The 10,715-nt window shown below is 40.0% G+C and overlaps 1 protein-coding gene across 1 annotated transcript in view; it reads right to left on the bottom strand.

Moving 5' to 3' along the window:
* Positions 1–863: 863 nt before the first annotated feature.
* Positions 864–10,715, bottom strand: part of DNAJC1 (DnaJ heat shock protein family (Hsp40) member C1) — a 106,193-nt gene continuing 96,341 nt past the window's right edge. The window contains exons 10-12 of the mRNA XM_069859482.1: positions 3,322–3,370; positions 2,425–2,903; positions 864–1,340 (exon numbers count right to left, since the gene is read on the bottom strand). Of these exons, the coding sequence (XP_069715583.1) occupies positions 1,272–1,340; positions 2,425–2,903; positions 3,322–3,370 (597 nt within the window). The 3' untranslated portion in view covers positions 864–1,271. The remainder of the gene's footprint in view (positions 1,341–2,424; positions 2,904–3,321; positions 3,371–10,715) is intronic.

Genomic DNA, 10,715 nt, shown 5'->3' with positions numbered 1-10,715 from the left:
TCCTCTGGTGTCAAAGCAGCTCACGCTTCCGAGTCACTGGTTGCCCAGCTGCCCACAAATATGTTGGAACCACTCTGGGTTCAGCGCCATGAGCACAACGCAGGCTGGATGTGCTGCATTTCACAAGATTTCCATGTTCTTAAGAGGCTTTTAAAGTTTCTGCTGTTTCTTTCACCAAACCCCAGCTTTGCTGGCACCAATGACAATGCATGAGCCAGCTAATTCTGGGCAGCCTGTGACAGCTCAAATCCTGGTTTTATCAACTTCATCCACTCGAGCTGTGTTAGCAGGAGCTCCGCTTCCAGCTGCAGCACTGGGTGACATTTCACTGATTTTCTGGTGCCTGTTTTTCATAAACTGCACTAAAAATCTCACTGTTGGGTCTGCGTAAAGATGAGCTCTTTTAAAGTGAAACCATGTTTCTATCAGTTTCAACTCCTCTCACAAGGAGGTCACATTGCACAATCAACAAAAAAGTGTTAGTTCATACATTGTCAGCTGTAAAGCAGAAGATGCTCCAAATAGACTCAGCTCCAACTTCGGTGAGAGCCGCAGCACAGACCCTGGGAGACTGAAAGCCGCTCCTGCAAACTTGTAGCGCCCAAGGCACATGGAGGTCCGGCTCACACCTGCCCTGAGAAATGAAAATATTTTGCTAGCAGGAGAATGGTAACAGTACTTGAAGAACATGAGCATCTGGCACTAGAGCTGGGTAGGTAAAAAAAGGTATTTACAACTGTAAATGGACATGTACGTGCGTGGAAGTGAAGATTAGAAAAATGTTCATTTCACAATACTGCTAGAATGCCTTGACATTCCATGTAGCAGCAGACATGCTTATAAGCACATGGTCTTGGACTTAGAGCTGCAAGAAAGGAAAATACACGTTGAGTGCAGAGTTCTACTGCTCTTACGCTTGCTGAACAGTTTCAGATCAATTCTTTCTTCCAAAACAAAAACATTCTCTATATTCTGTGCATTCCTTGGCTGTAAACCTATGAGTATCAAAATGCACTTATCAGTGTGGGGTTTCCTGAAGGTCCACTAATTTTTAAGACCCTGTTACCACACATCTGCACAAGCAGTTCTCCAACACAAAAATACACCTTCATTCTTCAACACACATAATAGGGAAGATGGCATAAGATTTATTAATGTTTTCTTTTACTAAGGCACAGGACGTTTAGAAATAATGAGGTACAAAAATGCAGTTTTCTGCAGGTGAGATTTAAAACCCCATTTTGACAAAGATGAGCTACTTTTCTTCTCACTCAGCTTTTAGCCATTTTTTTCTTTTGTACCAGTTCAACAAGCAGCTTGTATCTTGCTATACACTCCTCCTAAAAGGAAAAACAAAAGGTTAATTAAACTTTGATATTTTACTATTGCTTTAACTCTATACGTGCTCCCTGATTCTAGAAGAGCTGGGGTGGGGGAAAGTGTTTTTATTTTTTTGTTCGTGTTCTTTTTTGAAGTTGTGCCCTGCATTTCAGGAGAATCTACATCCAGTGAAGAGCGGATCAGAAAAACGAACTTGAGATTTATGTTTCTTAATGGATAATTTCTCTCTTTAAAGAGCACACAAACCCAGGTAAACAGTTGCCTAGTACTTCTTGGCAATGACTGTAAAAGCAATTATTAAACAGTTGTATTGTACAAGCTATTTCAGAACAGTTATTCTGGTATGAGCCCACTGCAGGCAGGTTACTGGGTTAAAGACAAGGCTTCACAGTCACTAACGTAGCACCTACTGCCACCAAATCCTGTTGAACAGCTTCAGAGCCAGGGAAAACACTCAAATCCCCCACCCATGCTTCCTGTTCTCTCTTACTGTGTTTGGCACTAATAAAGTCAGGATTTTCTGCAGCTACAATGACTGAAGCAAGCAAACTAAACTATCACAACTATTACAAAATCTAGCACAGATCAACTATATAATTGACAATGCTATTTTTAAAATATTATACTTACAAAAAGAACATAGATTATTGAGCATTTAACACTTGCAGATGGATTACTTATTTTGTTTGTTCATTGAGACGGGTTGAGAAAGGTATTGTAAAAGTGTAAGCAAAGCAGCACACCAACATTTGGTTACTAACTTTGAATGAAAATTTGTCTTAAAATCTAATTTGTCCTGCAACTGAAGATCTGAAAGGCAGAGGAAAGGCAGGTATTTTAAATGAAACAGGAGGTACTTCAACATTTTCTGTAACAGATCAAACAAACCAAATTAAATGAAAATGTACTTCAAATAAAAACAACAAACATGACAGTAACGCTCTAAACAGCATTGATCATGTCTGGACTAACAGGCTAAGTAAAGGACTCACCTTTCTGGATGGACCCTCAGTTCTACCATACACTGGTAGAAAATATGTTTCCCCTCAATTTGTATTATAGTTCAAACAAAACTAGGCCTACCTTGTTTTTTCCAGGAACACATTTTGCTATTTTATCCCAGCGATCTGATGTTCCCTTTGGATACTGCTGCAAGGCCATTTCAAGAAGTTTCTGTTGATTTTGAGTCCACAGGTCTTCTGGGGCACGGCTTTTCTCTCTTTTTCTGCTCTCATCATCACTCCCTTCCTCTTGCTCGGCACTATCAAAATCTTTCTGGCGTCTTCCTCTGCTCTTCTGTTCTTGTACCTCTTTTGTTGCTGGCAGAATCACTTCAGGTGCTTTGACAATTTTCCGCTTGCGGGGTCTAGTTTCACTTGCACTGGTCTCCTTTTGATCTGTTTGGACATCCATCTGCTCTGGGGAGTGATCGTAGTTCCCCTCCTCTTCCTCTTCTTCCTCCTTTTCTCGCTGGGTGATTATGTGGTCTGGCAAATTCACATTGATTTTGACATTCTGGGAATTCTGGGCCAGCGTTTTAAGCTCAGAGAGCCTGATGATACCTGTTAGAAGTATTGTTGTTACACCTCTCAAAAAACAGAACAAACCATAAACTGCCCGCAAAGAAAAGATGCCCAGAATAGGGCAGAGAAGAGAAAAAGCTCTTCTGAATTAAGAGTTTAAGGAAAATGCTTATCGAGAAATCAAGGTCTTTGTTATGAAGCAATGAATTTTGCCAATGAAAGCTTATCTGGTTTATGTGCAGTGCTAGTACATTACCACACTGATAGAAACAAGCAGACCAGAACAGCCTGGACAAATGAACAAGTGAATGAAAAGAACATCAGTTCTTCTCTTTGGTCAAAGTAAGGCAAGGCTGCAAAAGTCTCTTGGCAAAGCATGCACAGAAAGTACAAAACACACTCTGTCTGCATAGCTGTAACTTTTTATAAGCATCCATCAGGACTTAGTAGCACACACCTGGTGTAAGTGTAACAGAATCCTTCACTTGTTTGGCTTTCACGGTAACCTGCATGAAAACAACAACAACAAAGGACTATTTAAAATGTCATATTACTGGAGCTACTGAAGAATTCATTAGCAGCTTAGTGCAGAATGACAGCTGAACATGGCAACCAGCACACAGCAAACGGGCAAAAAGTAACTTTTGAAAACGTCTAGCTTATTAAAATAATGTAAGCAATGCTTCTGGAGTCTTCAGCACAGGAAGGACATGGATCTGTTGGAGCGAGGCCAGTGGAAGGCCACAAAGGTGATCAGAGACACATCCCATACGAGGACAGGCTGGGAGAGTTTGGGTTGTTCAGCCTGGAGAAAGGCGGCTCCAGGGAGACTTTATAGCAGCCTCCCAGTACCTAAAGGGGGCCTAGAGGAAAACTGGGGAGGGGCTCTGGGGTCAAGGAGTGCAGTGATAGGACAGAGGGTATGTTTAAATTAGATATTAGGAATAAATCTTTTCCAGTGAGGGTGGTGGAAGCACTGGCACAGGCTGCCCAAAGAAGTTGTGGATGCTCAATCCTGGAGGTGTTCGAGGCCAGGTTGAATACGGCTTTGAGCAACCTCATCCAGTGGAAAGTTTTTCCACCCAATGGCAAGGAGGGGTGGAAAAACTATTCTACGATTCCAGCAAAACCAGGAATTCCTCCATATGGGATAGTAGTATGAATGATTTAGACTTCTGCTGTCTTAGCTAACTAATGTTAACAATAATAATTATCTTCTACACAGAACAGCCCTAGACAGGAAATCTGCCAGAAGTTGTGCAGCTATTTGCTGGAAAAAAGGAGAAAAATATAAAGATTCAGGATTTTTGTTCTATGACAAGATTTGCGAGTACTTCAATAGTTAAAATACTTCAGTACCATCTGCTTCTAATCTAGCCTGTGTTGTTCCCACCTGACTTTCTGCCCATGAAACTGCAGGACTTAGTTTTAAAAACAGGCAAGTGCTGGATCTCCTTAACAAAATGACAGCAAGACGTAACAAATTAAGCCTCATTTTCTGGGATGATTAAGTTTTCATTTAACTCTGTGAACAAAAAAATCCCAACTCTAATTAACCAAAACCTTTATCCAGGGGTAGACATCTGGCATAGGAAGCTCCAGTTTGTGCTACTGCAATATAGTATTTAGTTTCAATCGCCCAAGAAGAAATCACAGAATACTAACACAAACAGGTAATTATAAATGATTTTGAAACAGTAGGCAGGATCCTCATTAAAACAGGTGACCCACTAACAGAAATTGCCTTCCTTAAAGAGTTTACAGTCTAAAATTATCCAAATTACAGTGTTCACGTTCTATTTTCATTATTAGCAAAGTGTCTCTATAGGGCCAATGCTTTAAAAAGCTGAGTGGACAGGAATCCATTCTTGACTGCTGAACAGAATGGATTCTTAGTGGTGTTCTGCTCGTATTTCTTAAATAGAAATGATGTTATATACAAGGGATTATTATAGATTATTTTGTAAAGAGTGAGAAGAACTTGTCATGGAAAGAAGTGGCTGATCCTTTAGAGCTTACTGCAATGATGCAGTGGCTTCTTTGTGAATGTAACAACGCATTAACTGTATACACATACTCCAGAAAATTGTTTCTAAACCATTCTGCTACTTTTAAAGTAATTCTTTCACAGACTTACAGCCTACTCCTAAGGCCAAGAAGTTAGGAAAGAGACAGAAGAAAAGATTTCTTGAACAAAACAGAGCAGAATAAATCGCAAGCAAAGACAAAGACAGGTACACCAAGTTGCTAATGTTTGGTTCTCTGTGTTGAGCCTTTGATGTTCTTGGAGGTTGGCAATTATTTTATCTTTCAAACCAGGACTACGCATGCAACAAACTCTGCATTGGAAGTAGTGCAGATCAGTAAGCCAGATTCAAGTTTTCTTTGCGAGACAGACATTCGCAAATTAGGTTAGTGTAGGCATCCCATAATAAATTTTGTTGCATTTTAGATCTAATTGAATAGGAATGTAAACCAGCCCTCCTCACTACAGAAGTGCATGATTTTTGTTTATTCCTGCGTCCTAATCGCATCTCACATTTCCCCCTACATCCCAAAAAGTATTTTGGATAACTTTAGCCATAATAACTTGTTGAACCCAGATGCAGCATTTGTAGTAAGTTACTCCATTTATCCATTATGATAGCTGTCCACATTTGATGGACTTTCAATTTGAATATTCACCAGAGAAGCTGGAAATAACAACTGTGTGTATGGTTTAGATACTGAAAATCTACAAGTCCAAACACTAAACAAGCCCCTTCAAGCTGACATAACTTTGACAACTCATCAAGCTTCTTACTAACAGCTTTACTATCATCATTCACAGGTTACATGAGAAGACTATTCATCTATTATTCTCTCTCTCTCTTTTTTTTGTAAGCTTTCTACTTCATATGGATGATTTTGCAAGTCCAGATGCTATGTAAAGTTCATGTTTACTCCAGCTCTTTTTCACTTAGAATTCAGAATACACTTATTTAGACTTAAGATTCATTTGTCCATCAGCTTCAACTGTCATTGCCGTTAAAGATACTGACACAGGGCAAGAATCATAACATGTCAGTATTAAACTACTATGGATTATTAGGAATCTAACCTATGGAACACATGAAGTTTTATTTAAATTTGATCTGAGTTTAATCATTGCTCTTGCCACTCAAATTTTGAGACTCTTCCATGGCCAGTTCCTCCATATTTTCTGACATCTTTAATATCAATTTAAATTTCCTCTCAAGTGGTGAATAGTGTCATCTACTAGCTACTTCTTAACAGTGATTAAAAAAACCTAAGTTACACAATGTAAGTTGCTCCATTGCTTTCTCCACCTAATTTCTTACCATAATGTGCCTACACTATTACATTTTCATTAGGTAACAGATAACATACTTGAAAATACTGTTATTCAAAGTATGAAGCCGTTATTCAAAGTACGAAGCAGCTGTAGAATTACTCTTCTAGTTATTATTGCTGATTGTTCCTGCATAATTCTTTAAAATTATGTTTTCCATGTACATTAAATTATCAGTTTTATCATGACTGTGAAAAGTTGTACTAAAAGCCTGCTGTTATTGACAACAGCTTTCACCAGAGAATTTGCCAGCCCTTAAGAAATCCTGGGTCTGGGGACATCTTAAATAATAAGGATCAAGACTGTGAAATTGATTAAAAACAGAAGAGGGCAAATCCTATATTCTGGCAGTATTTGTACTGCTGAACAGAAACACTGCATTATTTCATGGGAATCAACTTTAAATGCTGCTGTTTCTATGCCCAAATAACCTAGGCAAGCCTGTAGTCCAACAGGGGTAACAGAAGCCACAATAAAGATAGGTAATCGCATGCACAGTGAAACAGATTTTCTTAGACAGAGAAAGATGACCAAAAAAAAAACAACCAAACAAACCCATGTTGGCTGCAAGCTATCAAATTACTGAACCATCTTACTATAGAATCTATAGCAAGACACCACAGGAACAGTTTGCTCCTGAAAACTTCCTTATGAATTCAGTTTCAATAGCTCTTCAGCTACAAAAAGATTTTATTGAAAGCAAGTGGGATTAGTGGGATGACTTTATGCATTGAAAGCCAGACAGAGCTGGTTTCCTCCTGTACTGCTGACAATTAGTCCAGATCACAAGACAAGTTGCCACTCAACAAGACATCTAGCAGTAAAAACATTCCTCATCCTGACCATCCAGATGTTAAATCTCTTGTTACCCTAGATACCTGCCACCTCTTTCAGATGGGACAATCGATGCTTCAGAAAAATACAGGAGAAAAGAAAAAATATTAAGAGTCAGCTTAAAGGACTCTCTGTAGCACAGGCAAAAGCAAATTTTGCTATCACATGAATGAGAGGTTACCTTTCATTCTGCAGGGAAGTTAGGCATAAAAAAGCACAGAATTGTGACAGAGCTAGAGGGGAAACCCTGTAAAGTCAGGTACAGTGGTCCTACTGATGCCAAAGAGAGAGAAAGAGCCCTTTTGCAGAAGATGGAAAGCGATTCCCCACTCCCACAGCAGCAGCCACCAGCCCAGCACTTCCACTGATCCCTCCAGCACCACGACCAGCCCAGCTTCCAGGGCACATGACAAGAGGGCTTTGAAGCCTTTGCCATTTTGCTGTCTCCTGGCAACCTTCTTTGGGCAACAATCTACATTCCTTCTCTGAACAGGATATTATTTTGATTACAATTGCGCCAGATAATTACAGAAGTACAAACCTCTGAAGTTCTGACAACATTTTGAGAAAATAGCGTGGGGTTTGTAAAGGAAGAAACAACCCAAGTCACTTGGCTTTCCAAATGCATGTAACCTTCTTGCAAGTGAGGATGACATCTTATTGTGCTGCAGAAAACTGGAGGTTCTAATGAAATTTTTTAATAGTCATAGCAACTTAACAAGCAGAAGTTCTTTAAATATTTACTGAAGCTGCCACAGTTTCTCAACATCAACTCTTAAATTTGCTGTTCCAGTAGCAGTGTTCCATTCACCCAGTTGTTACCTTCCTGCTTGCTCTCTGCCTAGTTACGTTGTGCAAAAATACTAAGATCTATAGAATTACGGAAACATATAATGTAGAAACAGCCTGTGAGTAGTTGAGTCTAATACGCAGCATTGAGGAATTTCTTGAATATTTGAGGCTAATTTGAGTTATAATCATATTCTTTTTCATAAAGGAAAGCAGGACACAGACAGGATTTTAATGTCTTCCTGGCTTTCTCAGAGTAGTAGGTTTTTGCAAATCTAGCTTTCCAGAACAGCACAGAATGAATTGCTAAATTTGAAGTTCTCCCTGTGTAACTAAAACACTACCCGCTGCACTCAGTTGTTGTTCCAATCTAGACCTAGACAGCATTTATATAGCAACCGCTATTATATCAAGAACTGTTTGACCCAAGTCAGAAAAAGATAATGATCCATTCCTTTATTTTCATATGACAGACTCAAAATTTGTTGCTTTATATACTGCCTTCCCTTGCATACACTAAAAAGGCTGCTATAATTGTCTTCCATCTTTAACAGACTGGTGAAACTTCAAATAGAATCACAGGATCATAGAGTAGCTAGGGTTGGAAGCAACCTTAAAGATCATCTAGTTACCCAAGGCTCCATCCAACCTGGCATTCAATACCTCAAGGTATGGGGCAGCCACAACTTCCCTGGGCAGCCTGTTCCAGTGTCTCATCACTCTCATGGTGAAGAAATTCTTCATAATATCTAGTCTAAATCTGCCCCTCTCCAGTTTATACCCATTCCCCCTCGTCCTATCACCACAAGCCTTTATGAATAATCCCTCTCAAGCTTTCTTGTAGGCCCCTTTAAGGTACTGGAAGGTCACTATAAGATCTCCTTGGAGCCTTCTCTTCTCCAGGCTGAACAAGCCCAACTCTCTCAGCCTGTCCTCCTATGAGAGGTGCTCCAGCCCTCGCAACATCTTTGTAGCCCTCCTCTGGACCCGTTCCAACAGCTCCATATCCTTCTTACGCTGGGGATTCCAGAACTGGACACAATACTCCAGATGAGGTCTCACAAGAGAGGAATAGAGGGGCAGAATCACCTCCCCTGACCTGCTGGCCATGCTTCTTTTGATGCAGCCCAGGATATGGTTGGCCTTCTGGGCTGTGTGTGCACATTGCCCATCATGTACTGAAAACGGGGACTGCCCCGACCCAGGTGCAGGACCTTGCACTTGGCCCTGTTGAACCTAATGAGGTTCTCAGAGGCCCACTTCTCCAGCCTGTCCAGGTCCCTCTGGATGACATCCCATCCTTCCGGTGTGGCAACTACACCACCCAGCTTGGTGTCATCTGCAAACTTGCTCAGGATGCACTCGATCTCGCTGTCTACATCACTGATGAAGACATTAAACAGCGTAACTGCATAATTTAAAACACAAACATGAACATTTTAACTTTGAATTGACTGAGGCCATGTAGTAAGATGACGTACTTCAGCTTGGATTACTCCAAGACCTACCAGGAGTGAGACATGGCGGAAGCTTGGTTTATATTTGATTATTTAACTTACTAGATCTCTTGAAAGGAAATATTTCCAATCAAAAGATGCACCTTTGTTTTGGCATTGCCAAAAGTCTGTCAGGTAACTAGTCTTTATCCATTGTGTAAATCAGATGTTGAATTCAGTGCTAACATAGCAAATGAGTACTTTAAGGACTATGTGCTTTTGTTCTCAAAAGAGCTAAGAAACTTGTTATGAATTTAACTGAATTTGCTTAGACAAACCAGCTGCAGTCAGTAACAGTACAGGTTTTTATGGTTATGGATTTTGAAGCCAAGTGTGGTTCTGAACTTTGCCACAGCAGATAAAGAAGAGGTAGCTACCTCAAAAGAACCCCTGAAAAACTGTGAATTTAATTATGATGCAATTTAAGATGTGGCCTGCAAAGAAGGCAAACTTTGCCTGAATCACCAGAAGTAAAAAACCACTAAGCTCTCTCCACCGTAAGCACCCAAATAGTTAATTTAAAGAGGCAACAGACTTTTCAGGACACAGAAAGAGAAAGAACCCAAACTAGAATTGTTATGATGGTGGAGATGTCACAGTAGGCTGGTTTGGTTTCGGTTTTTGGTTTTTTTTTTCAGTTAAAATCCATATTTAAGAGTCTTTAGATCAACAGTATGGGCACTCATGTAAGATAAGAGTTTGGCTCAAATGCCCATTGCAAAAACTGCTTGAACGTCTTATTTTGTGATGATGCAAAGTGCATTACCTTTCCTAAGGCAGAAGATTTGAATTCTGCAATGGAATTCAAAACCAGCTCACCATGAGGTATGTGAGATATTGTTAATTCAAGACACTCTAAAAAGTTGCAGCAGCACTGGCTTGACCACCTCACAAGCCATCTGATTGTATGAAAAGTTGGTGTCCTACTGCCTTAAGTAAAAAAAACCAACTCTCTCCTTCGAGTGAGAAGAATGCTCTGGTCATGCTTTACAAGAAAGAAATCAAACTGATTCGCATCTGGGTGTAAGATGCATTGAGCTGCCAATTCTGCAAAAACTGCAGGGGCAACTACAGGACTGTCCAGAAAAAAATTCAGTGCAATGATGGAATGGTAAACAGCAATCATCTTTTCCTCCCCTCCGCACATCAACAGAGACATCCTGGTGTGTCTGTGGGATTAGACAGGTGTTTCAAAGATTTCACTTTCAGATTGAGGGATCGACATGACCTATGTAGGATCTAAATCCCATCTTTGATATTCATAAGCCCTTTTGGACCTCAATCCAGAGCTAGGTCTTTATACTTCAATAAGCAACTGGAAGACCTATTGATTACATAAATATATGCAAGTTACTAAGGGTGAATGTTTCAGAATATCCA

Source organism: Phaenicophaeus curvirostris, chromosome 6 (assembly GCF_032191515.1).
Source record: "Phaenicophaeus curvirostris isolate KB17595 chromosome 6, BPBGC_Pcur_1.0, whole genome shotgun sequence".
Taxonomy (NCBI): Eukaryota; Metazoa; Chordata; class Aves; order Cuculiformes; family Cuculidae; genus Phaenicophaeus; species Phaenicophaeus curvirostris.
The sequence above is the reverse complement of the archived record's forward strand: the minus strand, read 5'-3'. Positions and strand labels throughout refer to the sequence as shown.